Below are 19,308 nucleotides of genomic sequence, written 5' to 3'. Positions count from 1 at the left end.
ATGCGAACAAGAGGTGGTCGTGACGTGTAACCGTGTGATACGCCAGTATGCCGATGACGAATACATGCTTCCAATGTGTGTTCACCGCGATGTCGCCAAACACAGATGCGACCATCATGATGCTGTAAACAGAACCTGGATTCATCCGAAAAAATGACGTTTCGCCATTCGTGCACCCAGGTTCGGCGTTGAGTAAACCATCGCTGACGTTCCTGTCTGTGATGCAGCGTCAAGGGTAACCGCAGCCATGGTTTCCGAGCTAATAGTCCATGCTGCTGCAAACGTCGTCTAACTGATCGTGCAGATGGTTGTTATCCTGCGAACGTCCCCATCTGTTGACTCAGAGATTGAGACGTGGCTGCACGATCCGTTACAGCCATGCGGATAGGATGCCTGTCATCTCGACTGCTAGTGATACGAGGCCGTTGGAATCCATCACGGGGTTCCGTATTACCGTCCTGAACCCACCGATTCCATATTCTGCTAACAATCATTGGATATCGACCAACGCGAGTAGCAATGTCGCGATACGATAAACCGCAATCGCGATAGGCTACAATCCGACCTTTATCAAAGTCGGAAGCGTGATTGTACGCATTTCTCCTCCTTACACGAGGCATCACAACAACGTTTGACCAGGCAACGCCGGTCAACTGCTGTTTGTGTATAAGAAATCGGTTGGAAACTTTCGTCATGTCAGCACGTTGTAGGTGTCGCCACCGGCTCCAGCCTTGTGTGAATGCTCTGAAAAGCTTATCATTTACATATCACAGCATCTTCTTCCTGTCGGTTAAATTTCGCGTCTGTAGCACCTCATCTTCGTGGTGTAGCAATTTTAATGGCCAGTAGTGTAGTTAGTTTCATGTTTCATGGATCATTTGTATGATTGATAGTAACGGTATGGAATAAGTCACTTTACACATTCACGTTACATATTCATATGCAAATGTGGTTACATGCTTACCATTTATAATTATTTTTTTAAAACTCAGTTAGGAGTTATTATTTGCTAGCCACCACCTTTTGCACATTGCATAAATAGAAATTTGCCTGCGGGACAGAAAGAGTTGTGAATGAGAAACTTTTTCAGTTTGTTTTCAAATTTAACTTTCTTGTATGTCACATATTTTATATCATTCGGTAAGTGATCAAAAATTTTGGTAGCAGCATTGTGAATCCCTTTTTCTTCTCAAGACAACGTTAATGTGGAGTAATTACTGTCATTTTCTTTCTGGAATTGTTATTACGTATATTATTGTTCATTGTGAACCGCAGTAGATTATATACAACCAACGTCTTGAGGGAATAAATATACTATGGGGCAGTAGTCAAAATACCTAATTCCTTAAACAGATATTCACAAGATGATTGTGCTTGAGCACCACATATTATTCATACAGCACGTTTTTGGGCTTTCTTAAAGATGAGTTACCTCAGAACATTATTCCACATGACATTACTGAATGAAATTACGGAATATATTTCAACTTACTGATATGTGCTTTCCCATATTTGCATTGGTTGGAAATGAAAATGGGGCTGAACTAAGTTGTTTCGGAGTTCCAAATGTATTTCTTCCAGTTTAAATGTTCATCAATGTGGTGACTCGAGTTGACTACGTCACGGAAATACCTGATACATTCTAGTAATTGTGAATGTTGGACTAAATACTGGAAAACATTGTAAGTACACCTTCTACATGGACGCAAATAAAAATAAATGATATACAATGTTGATAAACCGAATTTTGACTGGTTTGTTTACATCCAATATAGATTAAGCTGTTTACGTGAGAGCTTAAATTACGGGGATCGAATTTGGACTAATAATGTCACAAACTGTTGGACATTCAGTGGTCCTCCATGCACTATTGATCTTTTGTGTCAGAAATACACGATTGAAAACTTCGCGACCCACTTTGGTTAGAATGCTGGTCAAACGCAGATGCTGTCGTCGCTAACGATAATTGGACGATTTTGTATGAAGGCTCTATCAAGCCACTAACAATGGTTCTCACACCACTAGAAATTAAAGTTAGCTTCAATGGGATATGTAAGCTGAAAACTCATCAGAGTGGTTCTAGGAATACTACAGCGGAGCAGGCAGTTGTACTCGTGAAGCCGTCCTGTCGACTTTAGAGGATGGGATTCTTCAAGGGTTGTTTCGATTTTACAAGTGTTATGGTGTCGGACAAAGTCATGAGGCCATAATCCTGATAGTTAGTGCGGTATTGTGAAAATCGTCGCTGATACTGTAAATATTAGTCATATTGCGTTGCAACTTGCAAGTCGTCCACTAGTTTTCCTATAAATGTCAGTCGATAGTGAGTTCCTTTAACACGTTCACGCCGGCGTGTACCGTCGGTGGCTCACGCTAGACACTCTCACCGGGCGGCGTGTACCACTGGTGGCTCACGCTCGACTCTACACATTATGCTACAGCTGTATGACAACCTACGATGTATTACCTATAAGCCAGGCACAACGAACAGCTGTGAATACAATTTTGTGTGCCCCTTCAACGAGAGAGCATTCTCATAATTTGTGGTTAATTTTGGGCCAAATTATTTTAGGTGCTTTTTCGTTGTTTTAAAAGGCTGGACTTCTACCAGTTTCATAATAAAAGGTCGATATATTAAAATAGCAGCCTAAAGCGTTTGAATATGATGATTGTCCCACATTAGCCGAACGGTCTAAGGCGCTGCAGTCATGGATTGTGCGGCTGGTCCCGGCGGAGGTTCGAGTCCTCCCTCGGGCATGGGTGTGTGTGTTTGTCCTTAGGATAATTTAGGTTAAGTAATATGTAAGCTTAGAGACTGATGACCTCAGCAGTTAAGTCCCATACGATTTCACACATATTTGAACATTTTGATTGTCCTACGACGAGAAACAGAAAAAGCAGCGCAGCCAGCTGAAGGAAAGCATGAATATGCCCGCTGCCCCACAGCGAGAAACACAATTCTCAGCGCCGGCGTGAACATGTTAAAGGTGAAAAGGAGCCAATCTTTAATCAAAAATGGCTCTGAGCACTATGGGACTTAACTTCTGAGGTCATCAGTCCCCTAGAACTTAGAACTACTTAAACCTAACTAACCTAAGGACATCACACACATCCATGCCCGAGGCAGGATTCGAACCTGCGACCGTAGCGGTCACGCGGTTCCAGACTGTAGCGCCTAGAACCGCTCGGCCACCACGGACGGCTAATCTTTAATCCTTAAGCGTCCATTCCAAGTGGTGGAATACTACAACAGGGTAACTGTCCATTCATATGACAAGAACTGTCCAAACTTAGATGGGAACACTATTGGATTTCAAACAACGGCCTGGTCATTACGTTCAACCGAAATGAACTCTTTCGCTACGTAAGCTCTGGTGAATAGTTTCACGAGCAAGTTACTTTGACTCAAACATTCGGAACCAACCTGTGAAAAATAAAGAGAACAATAAACAAATATGTGGTGGATCATTCATCAGGTGGGGACATTACAAAATGGTTCAAATGGCTCTAAGCACTATGGAACTTAACATCTAAGGTCATCAGTCCCCTTCACTTACAACTACTTAAACCTAACTAACCCAAAGACATAACACACATCCAAGCCCGAGGCAGGATTCGATCCTGCGACCGTAGCAGCAGCGCGGTTCCAGACTGAAGCGCCTAGAACCGCTCGTCCACAGTGGCCGGCGGGAACATTACATTTGTTACTATTTTAGAGGATTAGTTTATGCAGGGGCTCTTGCCCTTGTTTAATTTGCATAAACACCACTAACAATTGAAATAAAATCCTTCAGTACATTACATAAACACTCACTGAAGTCATAAATAGCGCGGAGCAACAAGCTTGGCACATTGCGCTGAGGAAATAAGAGGAACCCCACCTCGGTACTTAAATATCTCTCATAAAGATGGTTCTCAGGGTTTGATGTCAAATGAATAACTAGGCAAGGTATATTCCCATGCGTTAAAAGTGTCTCATTGAATAGAAGATATTTTTTATGCGTTACTAATACCTGTAATCTCTTTAATATAAGTCATTCACGAAGCGGTTCAAAAGACTACGAAACTTTAATAATATACGCCTTGTCTTCACTTTTCGTCTGGAAATTTGCTAGTAATTTATTATATTTCTTTTTATTAGAAAGGCCCAGCCGTTGATGCAATGTCCGATAATGCAGGTAACATCTTTCTCCATAATGAGTCTCTTAGTAAAGTCTTTCATATCAACGGCTCAAAAAATTGGCAATCTCACTCTAACGCACAGGGTGGTTGTAACTAAACTTTCGCTACATGAGAGGGTGCCCATGGAAAACGAGGGATTGCAGGACAATGAAGCTTTGTGAAAACATTTGTAGAGACATTCGGAAGAGAAATAACGAATAAACCATTGAAAGAAACACATTTTAATATCCACATGAAAGGGTTATATTTGTTGTTAACTGCGTACCACGTTTACGTTCCATATTACAAACGTTGCTCAAAGTTACCACCATCTGAATCCACGACACCACACTAGAGGTAACATTTCACAACTGTTCACAGCACTTTTCGTTCGCCCCGGTAGCTGAGTGGTCAGCGCGACAGAATGTTAATTCTAAGGGCACGGGTTCGATTCCCGGCTGGGTCGGAGATTTTCTCCGCTCAGAGACTGGGTGTTGTGTTGTCCTAATCATCATTATTTCATCCCCATCGACGCGCCAGTCGCCGAAGTGGCGTCAAATCGAAAGACTTGCACCCGGCGAACGATCTACCCGACGGGAGGCCCTAGTCACACGACATTAATTATTAAACAGCACTTTTCGAGCGGTGGACCATGGAATGTAGAACTGTCGTAACACAGCTTGTGCGCTGTGTACAACTGGCCGTCGCCTCTCCCAGGAAAAATTCCCAAATCGCCACTTAATTCGAGTTTCCGAACCATGCTCTTCAACCCCGATGCGGAAAGAGGACCTCTCCGTATTCCTTTAATGCGTCGATACTCGCGAGTACTATTGCTGTTGTTTTGATAAAACAACTTTACGAATAAGGACCTGCTCGTCTTGTCCAGACCCATGCTGACTGTCTGCAGCTGTAATGCACACTGATGCTTGTGTTTCACTCCTGAGTCACTGTACAGGTACCGGCGCCTGACAGCAAGTCATGACACTTACACTACTAACAACGCAAATCCTGCAGCGTACGTTCTGAACATCATTCCTTTATAGTTGGGTACACATACGGTAAATAGTTTTCCGTCTACACTGACCCAAGTAGCGAAAGTTTAATTATAACCACTCTGTAATACGTCCCGAGGTCGTGAGTGCTTACGGAAAGGAGAAGAGTGCTTAGGAACTAATGACACAATATGTGATAGAACAAAATGATTTACCTCCTAGCTGTGCAGTTAGCTTTGGTGGCAAGCAATATCACAGTACAGCTGAGTAATGTATGAAAACTGCAACCAGAGATTAGTAAAAGATAAGAGTATCACGAAGGCAACACAATTAAATTAAGAAGTAACATTTGTTACATTTTTTTTTCCTTTGTTGAATTTCAGTTCCCCCCGAAGGGGGCGGGTTGGCAGCAGCTTAATATGCCGCTCTTCAGCCTACAGACTTTGTTAGAAAGATGAAGAGAATAAATAATAAAAACAGGCGATAAAATCGGAGACTTAAAGAGTAACATGGCGAAAAGAAATCGTGGAACTTAAAACAAAGAACAGAGGGATGATGACGCTATGAAAATACATACAAAGCAGACAGGTAAAACAATAGACAGACAATTAAAAAAACACGGCGACAGTCTGGTTTCTGTTCGCAAAAGACATAAAATTCACACCCAGCGACAGCATGGTTTCTGTTCGCAACATGAGAAAGACGAACAACACTGAACACTCACTGAAACACTGCACTAAAAAGTTGGCAAATGTGACATACCACAGCCGAGAGCAGGTGGGGGGAAACTGGACAGATGATGGGAAAATAAAAAAAGGGGGGGAGCCGGAAAAGGAGCTGATGGAGGATGAGGACCCATAAGAGGGGTGGGGAGCGCTGGTCAGACGCGACAGGGAGTGGGGTAGGCAGAGAAGGGGAATACAAAAGGACTCGGGGGGGGGGGGAGAAGGGAGGTAGGGAGAGGTTTAGTGGGGAGAAAACAAGACAGAAAGGGGGAAGAGGGAGCCCAGGGAAAGGACAGAGGAAAGGAGGGGGAGTGAGGATCAGAGTTGATAGGAGGGATAAATGGAGGGAGAGAGGGCATCATCTGGGAGGGGGAGTTGATGGAAGCCACCTTAGGAAAGGAGATGTAGGGTGTAGAGATGGAGGGTAGGGGGGACACAACGGTGAAGACGTGGCAGGGGGCGGGGATGGGAGAGGAGAGGAGCAACCAGGGGGTGAGGGGATTCAAGACGGCGGGAGGTGTAGAGGATGCAGATATGTTTGAGGAATAGGAGCAGATGGGGGAAAGGAATGAGATCATAGAGGATCCACGTGGGGGACGGGAGGCGTATACGGAAGGCGAGGCGGAGTACATCACGCTCAAGGATCTGGAGGGACTTATAGAATTTGGGGGGGGGGGGGGCATTTGTTACGCAGCGGTGTAGCATTTTATCCGTCCTGATAGTGTGATGTATGTGGGATGCAGCCTCTCCCAATAGCGAATGATTTATCATATTAATCTGCACAGTTCTTTACTGTTGGCGGCTTGCATTTATTGGTAAATAAAACAACCAACTTCTGCAGCTGCTGATGCCTTGAATAATACCTCGTCGCTGAGGCGAGGAGATGTTTTATTTTCTGAAGTTAGTCTTCTCCCTTTGTAGCAGGTGCTGCCACCTAGACCGAGGCAGTAAATAAGCACAGTAACGAGTACATAAGTAAACGTTTAAAAGAAAGGAAAGAAAACAGGGAAATAAGCGAACTGAAAGCTACGCCCACTTAAATTTGGTTCAAAGAAGTTCACGTTGTATTATTTTGCTTTGTCTTGTAAATGACTATTTCTTTTTAACCTGGTGTTGGCCTTAATTCTGTCTTCAAGATCCTCCACGACAAGCTTGTAGTAAAACTTTCGTTCTCCGTAAAATGTATCTAGCTGAAAAGTTCTTTTTAAGGATGTGTAATGCTGTATTTCTTCCTTGTTTAGTATTTTTGTATACTTACGTACAAAACCATTGCTGTTTCATCGCTCGATGGGGACATAGAAACCTAAAGGTCATTTTGCATAATTTTAAATCATAGAATGGTATTTAATATTATAGGAATCTCTGTGTTCTGCTAACGGCGGTTTTTCGTTCTTGCAGCGCAGATTGGCGAAGAAGTAATTCCAAATGAGCGGTGCGGTTTGGTGAATGTTCCTGAAGAGCAATACGTGTACACGAACGGCTACGTGGACCATGGGAACATGTATTACATGAATGGTGAGTACCTAAATTAACATTACTATTAGTTACGTCTACATGTATTGTGTGTGTATTATTGTGTATTAAACTGGGGACCATACACGTCGGAGAGAATTCGTCCTGCCGTAGCTCTCAGTGGTTCACAACCCCACAACAGACCACAGCAGTCCACCCAACCCAGCGCCGCCCCACACCGAACCCATGGTTATTGTGCGGATCGGACAGCAGTGAAACCCCCTGCCCCCTCCCCGGGAACGTCTCATACCGGACGAGTGTAATACCAAATGTCTGAATGGTAGAGTAATGATGGTGTACGCGTATTCAAATACAGAGATATGCGAACATGCAGAATACGGCGCTGCGGTCGGCAGCACCTATATAAGAATGGCTCTGAGCACTATGGGACTTAACATCTATGGTCATCAGTCCCCTAGAACTTAGAACTACTTAAACCTAACTAACCTAAGGACAGCATACAACACTCAGTCATCACGAGGCAGAGAAAATCCCTGACCCCACCGGGAATCGAACCCGGGAACCCGGGCGCGGGAAGCGAGAACGCTACCGCACGACCACGAGCTGCGGACCCCTATATAAGACAAAAGTGTCTGGCACAGTTGTTAGATCGGTTACTGCTGCTACAATGGCAGGTTAGCAAGATCTGAGTGAGTTTGAACGAGGCGTTGTAGTAGGCGCACGAGCGATGGGACACAGCATCTCCGAGGACGAGGGGATTTTCCCATACGACCATTTCACGAGTGTACCGTGAATATCAGGAATCCGGTAAAACATCAAATCTCCGACATCGCTGTGGCCGGAAAACGATCCTGCAAGAACAGGACCAGCGATGACTGAAGAGAATCGTTCAACGTGACAGAAGTGCAACCCTTCCGAAAATTGCTGCAGATTTCAAAGCTGGGCCATCAACAAGTGTCAGTGTGCAAACCATTCAACGAAAAATCATCGATATGGGCTTTGGAGCCGAAGACTCACTGGTGTATCCTTGATGACTGCACGACACAAAGCCTTACGCCTCACCTGGTCCGTCAACACCGACATTGGACTGTTGATGACTGGATATATGTTGCCTGGTCGGACGAGTTTTGTTTCATATTGTATCGAGCGGATGGACGTGTACGGGTACGGAGACAACCCCATGAATCCATGGACCCTGCATGTCAGCTGGTGGATGTTCTGTAATAATGTGCAGTTGGAATGATATGGGACCCTTGATACGTCTAGATACGACTCTGACAGGTGACACGTACGTAAGCATCCTGTTTTATCACCTGCATCCTTTCATGTCCATTGTGCATTCCGACGAACTTGGACAATTCCAGCAGGACAATGCGACACCCACACGTCCAGAATTGCTACAGAGTGGCTCCAGGAACACTCTTTTGAATTTAAACACTTCCGCTGGCCTCCATATTCCCCAGACATGAACTTTATTGAGCATATCTCGAATGCCTAGCAACGCGTTGTTCAGAAAGGATCTCCACCCCATCGTACTCTTACGGATTTATGGATTCATCGTGTCAGTTGCTTCCAGCACTACTTCAGATATTAGTCGAGTCCATGCTACGTCGTGTTGCGGCACTTCTGCGTGCTAGCGGGGGCGCTACACGGATATTAGGCAGGAGTAACAGTTTCTTTGACTCTTCAGTGGATATTGACGCCATCGCATGTAATCTTGAAGAGCTCCGTCAGATTTAGTGGTTGTAGCACGTGAATACAACTGACAGCGGAACCAAGCAGAGACTGCCATTTGTGATATTTTTTTCAACTCCTTGGCGCATCGATTAAGAGTACGTTGTGACAGCGGGAAAGACTAGGCGCGTACTCTTAACACCCCTCCCTCTTCGTTTCTAGCGGTTACTAATACGAGAAGAGCCATTAGGCAGACAGATGTGAGTGCCTTGTTTCGAGCTGCATTTTCTAGAGCAGCCTGTCTGCAGCTTGTGGTCTAGTGGCTAGCATTGCTGCCTCTGGATCACGGGGTCCCGGGTTCGATTCCATACTGGGTTGGGGATTTTCTCTGCCTGGGGACTGGGTGTTTGTGTTGTCCTCATCATTTCGTCGTCATCATCATCATTCGTGACAGTGACTAGATTGGATTGTGTAAAAAAATTGGACTATGTAAAACTTGGGACTTTGTATGGGCGCTGATGACCGCGCAGTTGAGCGCCCCAGAAATCAAATGTCATCATCATCATCATCTAAAGCAGCCACAATCCAAACAGCTGAGAAATCCTTCGACTGAACTGGAGTATTCCCGTTCAATCCGGATGTCTCCACAGCAGAAGACTTTGCTCTATCAGAAATCACTGAGAGAGCCGAATTTCTAACAACTCAAGAAAGCAAAGAAGATTAACAGGAGCCCACGAACAACTGCTGCTCCTCAGTGACAGATGATTTACTGTGCAGTCACCAAGGAAAAACCAAGAACGTAACTCAAATGAAGTTCAGAGGGCTGATATACGAAAAGGCGTAGGCCTATCCAGTATTTACCCACTGCCAAAATATAATCGATCCACAACAAAGAAGAAAGTGTCAAAAAAATCCGAGAAAAATGCATTCTGAGATGAACAAGCTAAATCTGACAAAACCAAGAAGAGACAAAACAACAGTACCAATAACGCAGAATCTCTAGGGCTAATCTGGAGTTCATCTTCACGAACAACCTGGTCCAAATCCAAGGTGGGATCTGATATTTTGAATTACGCAGAGTGTGGTGAAGTCTACAGGGGGACTATCGTGGAAGACTGGATGAAGTGTGATAATGACTCCCAAATATGGCATGAAGAATTCACCGGTTATGAAAGACAAGGTGAATTTTCTTGTGATATATGTTAGTGCACACGCTTTGACTAAGTGTCTTCTACTCTTACCAGACGATGCGGCTAGGACTACGAACGAAAAGCATCTTACATATGTTGATATTTAAGGTTTATGTAAAAGGTTAGGCAGCTGTAACTGATGTGTGTTGTTCCCAAATAGCAATAATTTCTTATACGAAAAGTTCGTTTTAATCTTCTCATCTACTGGGTATGAGCGGTTAAATTCTAAGTGCGTACTCTTTCCCGACTTTCCCCTACTTTTGGAACCATTGAGACCTGTCTCCCCCCCCCCCCCCATTTCAAATGACGCCTGAGCAGAGCGATAGTAAGTAAAGCTTTATATTAGCTCGAGTGAGCATCTCTATAATGCACTCGAGCCGACCAAACGATCATGTTACGAAACGCGCCTCTCTTCGTTGGATCTTCTCTCAGTCCTCTACTAGTCTTACATGTCAGGGTCCCAGAGTGATAAGCAATACTCAAGAATCGGTCGGACAGGTGTTTTGTAAACCACTTCTTTCGTTACATTTTCTTAAGTTTCTCCCTACCAATATAAGTTTGACATCTGGTTTTCCTAACATTTAACTTTCTTGGCAAATTCACCAGCAATGCTCAGAAAATGGTTGTTAAATACTGTGCATATATCTGATTTACCAGTAACAGAAATATTGTTACTACGAACTGACTTTATATCGTCGACCTTGTGCTGCTAACCAGACATTTCCTTTACAACTGATCATATGGTTTTAATTTTATCCTTTGAATTAGCTTTTCTATTTGCAAACCACATACTCTTTACCTTCCTAATAACACTTTTAAGCTCCTTACAATACTGTTTGTAATGGGCTACTGTAGCTTGTTGTGACTACTTCTAACATTTTGATATAATTCCCGCTTTGTTCTACATGATAGCCTTATCCCATTAATCAGCCACCCGGGCTTCCTATAACTAGTAGTAGCCCATTCAGAATGTTCTAATGGAAAGCAACTCTATAAGAGCATGAGAAATGTGTTAAGGAAAGCATTATATTTGTCATCTATGTTAACAGCACTACAAACATCCTGCTACTCTTGTTCCTTGACAAGGGTTAAAAAACTCTCTATTGCTGTTGGATTAACTTCCCTACACAGTTTGTAATTATATGTGACATTTGTTTGAGTACAAAAGCATTTTAGTGTTAAAATTTGTGCATCATGGTCTGAAAGGCCATTCACCCTTTTGCTAACAAATGCCCATCTAGTAATGAAGAATGATTAAAAATATTGTCTATGGCTGTGCTACTGTTCGCCTGCACCCTAGTTGGAAAAAAGACAATCTGCATCAGATCATATGAATTTAGGAGATCTACCAACATCCGTTTTCTCGCACCATCATATACAAAATTTATATTGAAGTCACCACATATAACTAATTTCTGGTACTTCCTATGAAGTGAATCAAGAACACTCTCTAGCTTCAGCAGAAATGCTCTGAAGTCAGAGTTAGATGACCAATAAGCGACAATAATTCGAAGTTTAGTTTCACTAAATTCAACTGCCCCTGCACATCATTCAAATATCTGTTCAGTGCAGTGCCGTGATACATCTATGGACTCAGATGGAACACTGTTTTTTACATACATGGCCATTCCTCCACCCCTCAAGGAACTCCTTGAAAAACAGCCAGCCAATCTGTATCCTGGTAAAGAACGCCTCTGAATTGTCAAATTATTTAAGTGCTACTCCGACATACCAATAATTTCAGAGTCAACATCTATAAGCAGTTCACTAACATTGAAGGATGCTTCTGAATTTTTTTCCGTTTGCAGTCAACATCTTCGTCCTCAGCACTGAATATTTAATGTTGACTACGCAGATACTCAACAGTGTTTGCCCTATCACTCTTGATAGGCAAAAATTACCCGTCGTCATAGATGCTATCACTGCCTTAGGGGCCGAGCGGTTCTAGGCGCTTCAGTCCGGAACCGCGATGCTGCTACGGTCGCAGGTCCGAATCCTGCCTCGGGCATGTATGTGTGTGATGTCCATAGGTTAGTTAGGTTTAAGTAGTTCTAAGTCTAGGGGACTGATGACCTCAGATGTTAAGTCTCATTGTGCTTGGAGCCATTTTTGAACTGCCTTGCGACCACTGATACCTTTCTCTACGTTAACAATTCACCAATTGATTTTCTATCGGATCGAAGCAGTTTTCGGAGAGGACATTCAAAATAATGTCACGAGACCACTTTTCTGTACCTAATACTATCTAGGTATTATTACCTTTAGGAAGCGGTACTAATTATGAGACTTTACCAAGGATGTTCCTGCAGTTTAGTGACGTCATAGTAACTTTCTTTCCCGATGTGCGAGATCGAGTATTCTTTGAGAAGGGCTGATGTATGTTCTGTTTCGGCAGGCAGTTCATGACGCGGCGGCCGGCCGGTGCCGTTGAGACTTCAGGGCCTTATCGCGCGGAGTTTAGTTTTAATTCATCTCTGATTCCAAGGCACGTGGAGGGGTGGAGGTCCAGTAACCTAAAAAGAACCATGTGCATTAGACACGCACGACCGCCACCCTAATAGCCGTTTCCGCGTTAGAGCACTCCTGACCTCTTATCAGCAACCCTAAATTTTTCCACACGATAACGGAGGTCGAGAAATTCGAACTTAGACTGACAAGGGAAACTCCTCATCGCTTCAGTGGTAATGTGGCCCACTGGATAGCCCGTCGTAACCTAAACATAAATTAAGCATGAAAACAGGAAGAAGGCGCACTGAATTGTGCAACAAGAAAAAAATAGAAACAGTGAACGCTCTAAGCTAAAGATATGCAACGTTGACTTCGCAGAGGCACGGTGTCGCGGTCATGTGGTCACGGTGTTCGACTGCGAATCGGGAGATCTATGTACAAATCTACGTCGTGCCCCCTCATTTTTATTCACAAATTATGAAGTGTCGGTCCGGTCATTGACGTGTCTGTTAACTGTTTGCAACATTATATCTGGGTCGTAGCGTAACGACTACTCCCCCAGCAAAATTGTACAGCGCCTGATCCTTCTGTCCTGTATTACTGACAAGGAACACAGAAAAATCTTTGTTCGCGCAGGGAGCAATCACACGTTCATTAAAATCTTTCACCAGTCTTTTCTTCATTTTGCCTGACGCACTACAATTCCCCAATGACATTGGGGGTTTGCGCAAGTACCCTATTCACCTGTTCCTGAAAAATGAAAAAAAGGTTCAGATGGCTCTGAGCACTATGGGACTTAACATCTGAGGTCATCAGTCCCCTAGAACTACTTAAACCTAACTAACCTAAGGACATCATACATATCCATGCCTGAGGCAGGATTCGAACCTAAGACCGTAGTGGTCACGCGGTTCCAGTCTGAAGCGCCTAGAACCGCTCGGCCACAGCAGCCGGCACAGTTCCTGAACTTGCGGTTCAAATACACCATTTTCTTCCTGCAAACATAAGAGAAATGTAGGTAAAAGAAATCCTGCTTCGTTAAGGGCATATTTTATGGTTTAACTGTGGGAAGTGGCATACAGATGGTCTACATTACATTTAGTGTCATCTTCTCCACCTAACGATAACTTGTGGGTCGAGTTCATTTTGTAGTTAAAACAGGATTACTCTGTGTTGATGACATATGCTTCTTCATATTGTTGGCATATGACATTAGTTGCTGCAACAAACACCTTCGAACAGTCTACAAGTTCTTCCAGTTTATTGACATAGTTTTTACTTACAATTTTGGTAATCTTTCTGCTCGTAATTTTGTATTCCCTCTTGAAAACGAATAGCCAATCAGATGAAGCCTTTAAGTGCAGGGCTATTAGTGTAGCATAATACAATTCCACAATTTGTAAATCTGTATCATGCACTGCACTTAACTCATTTCAGGCTTAAATAAATTGTTGGGCCGTACGGATCTAGGCGCTACAGTCTGGAGCCGAGCGACCGCTACGGTCGCAGGTTCGAATCTGCCTCGGGCATGGATGTGTGTGATGTCCTTAGGTTAGTAAGGTTTAATTAGTTCTAAGTTCTAGGCGACTGATGACCTCAGAAGTTAAGTCGCATAGTGCTCAGAGCCATTTTTTTTTAATTGTTCGTATACAAGGGTTTCTAATTCACTGAACTTCTGTCTTCGGGTTCCACACCGTTCAACGACTTCTTTACAGTATTTAACTGTGTTTTTTTTCATTCATCCTTTCAAAATTCTTGAATTCATTTGTAATCTCACTCCATAATCCACGTTTGCGTCTTTTAATTGGTTTGGACACTGCCCTATATTGGACCGTTTCCTTTATGTAACCTAAGAAATGCCGTCATAATGTGCTGTATGATACATGGTTTAAACCACCACCAACATTGATTTGCATTCTTGTAGATACAGACAAACAAGGATTACCTGAGCTGTAACCTCCGTTTGCTTTTAAATATAATAGTGGAATAAATAAAGAAAATGTATTAGAAAAATCTAATTTACTCATTTTTATTACTGTCCTACATAACAGTAGTTAGTAAATACAATTGTGAAGTAGACGCAAGTAGCATACAGCTTCCCTTTACAGCATGCTTCGCTAGATGCGGCCATCTTCAGGAATTTTGTAGCCAACGGCCATACGATAAATTTTTCTGGATATGAAGAGCGCCGATGTCAGACATCTGTTCTCCAGATTTTTTGTGTTCATCTCACTTCATTTAGCTTCTTTAACACTACCCCTAAACATTTACGATATCATGTGCTCCAAAGGTTCCCCACTAATAAATTATTATTAGTTTTTCCGTCTTAATCTTACTGAAAGTTATTAAAGCGTATTTTTCAACGGGAACGTTTCGCTTTTATTTATAAAGCGTCTTCTGTAGTCATTCTGAAAACATTAATACATAAATATCTACACATTTTGGTATTTATAGATTAGAAGTATTATTTCCCTTATAAAAGTGGCGTACATTTTACTCATCGTGTTCTTGCCTCTAGTTGCATATACTGAAAAACCACCGCTCTTTCTTTCGTTGTTAGCGGAGGTTAAGATCGAAAGAAAATTGGTTGCACGTTTAATTTTGGCAAATTTCGCCTTTTTTTTAACACACGTTCTCTTATCCAGTATTGGTGTTTTCCCACTTCTACTTACTTTGAATAAAACTGTCTAAATTCAGTCTTCAGATCGTTTTTCATTATTTCCACAAGAACGGTTTCGCGCCAACTGCCCGTCTTCGGATCTTTTACAGAAAAAAATTTAAGTTACAGTTGGTTCAAATTACAAATTATTTAAGATTTATATTTAGGAAGCTTCACAATCTGTAAGAAATTCGTCACAATACAACAGTTGGGCAACATACCATTTTCTACAGTTATAGAGAAACCTGTCGAATGTGGAACTGGAAGTACACTGTCATAACTAGCCAAACACCAGCCTGCTGCGGCCTTAGAAATATGTTTTAAGAAACCTCATTGATGCAACACATACAACGCTGAAAAGCACTCTCTATTTGTAGAGCATGAGCTGATATAATTCATAAAAAATGCTCCTAAGTACAGCATGGAAAACTGATGTGGAATTTAATAGCATTAAAATATTTTAAAAGAACTTTAAATGTTTGGTACAGCGACCAACACTATCCCAAAGTAAGGCTATAGCATGTGTTTAAAAATTTCGTAACAGCTACTATGCATGAAGTCACTTTGTTCATTAAGTACTTTCTCTCGGCCTTTCACTTGGGCCCAAATTTCCAGTTGCTACTGCTCATTCATATAAAAACGTTTCGGAGCTGTATGTAGCACTTCCATTTTTTCACTTATTGTGTAAACTTTACGCTTGCTATCGTTTAGCATAAGGTTATCACAGTAGGTGAACAAATGGAAATGCGGCTAGATCTACGAAAAGATTTTATACGAATGTGCTGGAGGAACCGGAAATTTACGCCCACCAACTGAAAGGCCGAAAGAAACTACTTAATGAGCAAAGTGACTTCAGGCATAGCAGCTATTACGAAATTTTTGAATACATGTTGTAGCCTTACTTTGCAGCTGCGGCGGCCCTCAGCGCACTGGCAGCGGCGAACTGGACACGGCCGGGGAAACTTCATCGTGGCGTGGGGCGTTCGGCCTGCCACAGTAGAAACTCCTCTACGATCGCCGAATAGAAGGAAGAGGAAATATTTTTTTGGAATTTTCTAATGTAACTAGTTTAGTGATGATATTAAACGCCTCATTTATGTTAGGCTTCGGAACATCTTTATATATGAATTATTTATGGCTACAGAGGGCTCTTTCGAACGGTACTGGCTCTACGATAGCCAGATGGCAAGAGGAGAAGAGTTTGTGGACTTTTTTAGGTTTTATAAAACTTTTTAATAATAATCTCCTCATCTGTGTTTCATTTGTCACATTTAGGAAAATCTTTCATATTTCTGTCAGGCGATGGAAGGCACTTTTGAGTGTTACAAATTTTGCTTCAGTTAGGATCCTTGCAAAAAATTTAGAAAATTTTTGTAGGTGTTTTATAATGTTCTTTTAAAATATTTTAATACTATTGAATTCCATATCAGTGTCTGTAATGCTATGCTTAAGATAATTTTTTGGATTACGTCAGTTCACTCTCTACAGATAAAGGCCGCTTTTCAGCGCTGTATGTGTTGCACCAGTTAGGTTTCTTAAAGAATTGTCTAAACCTGCAGCAGGCTAGTTATGACAGTGAACTTTCTTTCCCAAATTCCACACGTTACTCTGTCACTGTAAAAACGAATACTTGCTCAACTGTTGTATTCTAACTAATTTCTTAAAGATTTTAAAACTTTCTTAACAAAAAATGGCTCTAAGTACTATGGGACTTAACATCTGAGGTCATCAGTCCCCTAGACTTAGAATTACTTAAACCTAACTAACCTAAAGACAACACACACATCCACACCCGAGGCGGGATTCGAACCTGCGACCGTAGGAGCAGCGCGGTTCCGGAATGAAGCGCCTAGAACCTCTCTGTCACAGCGGCCGGTTCTTAACACAAGTTTGAAACTTCTTATAATTTGAACCAATTGTAATTTAAATTTTTTTAATAGAGCTAAAAATGGACAGCTCGAACGAAATCGGTATGTGGAAACAGAGAAAAGCGATCTGTAGACTGAATTTGGACAGTTTTGTATTAGTAACAATCGCGTACAATCCCTCATGACGAATACATCCAGATCCGAGTACTTTCTTAAAACTTCACGAGATAAATAGCACTGTACTTCCGCGTGCAGCACTCAGCAAAGTGGTTATGTTTATTCATCTGTTTTCTGTGTATGTTGTGTTACCAACATGTGAATGTATGTTCTTTTCTCTTCTCCGTAGTCGTGTGTGTGTGTGTGTGTGTGTGTGTGTGAAAGAGAATATTCTTCAAAACTAATCTTGTAGTAGGGTACTATTGCTTTTATTCTCTTTGTTATGGGCACTGCTTGATTTTATTTGCGTTTAACGAGAGACACCATTCGTCACAACAAGTGGTACTTGGTTCTAAATTTGTCTGAATTTCCTTACGACACGTTCCTACAGACAACTGCATTATTAGCGAAAAATCTGATAGTGCTCCTGGTCTTATTGGATAAGTCGTTTATGCTGTAATGATGTAATTTTTAAGCTCCACGTTGAGTGCCAATTAGGTAATGACTAATGTTTTGGACTCCACTTTGACGTTAATTAAAGTTGATTATATCCATTAATAATAAGATAACTGTACTAGAGAGCACTGTTAGTGATCGGCGAAAGCGCAAATCTTCTCCATTTTCAAAAAGGGTCGTCGAACAGTCGCACAAAGCTATAGCACTATATCGCTAACGTCCGTTTGTTGTAGGATTTTGGAACATGTTTTATGCTTGCGTATTATGAATTTCTTGAGACCGAAAATCTCCTGTGCAGCAGTCACCATACGACGGGCGTTCAATAAGTAATGCAACACTTTTTTCTGAAAGCAGGCTGGTTTTATTCAGGATTCAAGTACACCATATTTTTCTCACTCTTTGGGCTACAAAGTCATATTTTTCAACATAATGTCCGTTCAATGCGACGGCCTCACGCCACCTTACTGGGAGCGCCTGTATAGCCGCATGTACTGCTCGACGTCGGAGCCGACGTCTCGGTGCATCAATAACCTCGCCACAATTCACGTACCGCTTCCTGCGAAGTGCATCCTTCATTGAGCCAAACAGATAGAAGTCGGAAGGTGCGACATCCGGGCTGTAGGCTGGGTGAGGGAGAACAGTCCAATGAAGTTTTGCGACATTATCTCGGGTGTGCAGACTTGTGCGTGGCCTTACGTTGTCATGGAGAAGGAGAAACTCGTTTGCGTTTTTGTGGCGACGACCACGCTGAAGTCGTTTCTTCAGTTTTCTTGGGTATTATTTTTTTTATTATTTATTGCCAAATTATAGACCTGTTACCTAATGTTTAAAACAAGTCGTACATCTTACAATTTTCGTTTTTCATCTTTTTACAGCTTTCTTTTGTTTTATCTACAACATTTACAAAGAATGATACTTTTCTAAATAACAATAATTTAAGGTTGAAATATAAATAAAATTTTGTTGTTTTTTTAAGAAGAATATAAAAGAAGATAGGATAGAGGAGAGATTTTGTTAGTAGCATCACCGAATGTGACTGACGGTGAGTACCTCGGAATGGTTTCTTCGAGCCGTTGACCGCCAGTCTCTCTCTCTCTCTCTCTCTCTCTCTCTCTCTCTCTCTCTCACACACACACACACACACACACACACACACAAAAATGGTTATTAGTGGAGAAATAATGTTGCTTATCCTATTTATTACTAATCCTAAGTATTAACTACTTTACGTGCCCATACATGTACAGCATTTGGTGATTTCTTGGCTAGATCGCCAGCACCTTATGCTTATTTACTGTCATCTCAGCTTCCTCCTCCTGTTCCTCCTCATTGTCACTCTTTTCGCTGTCACTGTAGGTATCTCTGTCCATCCTCTGGAGATTGTTGTTACGCTGCACATAGGCATGTCTGTAATGTCGTGTCCGCATGTACTCTTCATGTGTTGTTTTTGACATACTGTTTGTCAGTTCGTTTAATTGTGCCCATTGTTCTTCGTCTCTTATTGCT

General features: G+C 42.2%; 1 protein-coding gene across 3 annotated transcripts in view; it reads left to right on the top strand.

Annotated features, from left to right (window-relative positions):
- LOC126183746 (uncharacterized) overlaps window positions 1-19,308 on the top strand; it is a 526,769-nt gene that overhangs the window by 425,830 nt on the left and 81,631 nt on the right. For all 3 annotated transcript variants that reach the window (XM_049925962.1, XM_049925961.1, XM_049925960.1), the window contains exon 4: window positions 7,277-7,393. In XM_049925962.1, coding sequence (XP_049781919.1) covers window positions 7,277-7,393 — 117 coding nt within the window. The remainder of the gene's footprint in view (window positions 1-7,276; window positions 7,394-19,308) is intronic.

The sequence above is a fragment of the Schistocerca cancellata genome, chromosome 4, assembly GCF_023864275.1.
Source record: "Schistocerca cancellata isolate TAMUIC-IGC-003103 chromosome 4, iqSchCanc2.1, whole genome shotgun sequence".
In the NCBI taxonomy this organism is placed as follows: Eukaryota; Metazoa; Arthropoda; class Insecta; order Orthoptera; family Acrididae; genus Schistocerca; species Schistocerca cancellata.
This window is presented reverse-complemented; position numbering and strand designations above follow the sequence as displayed.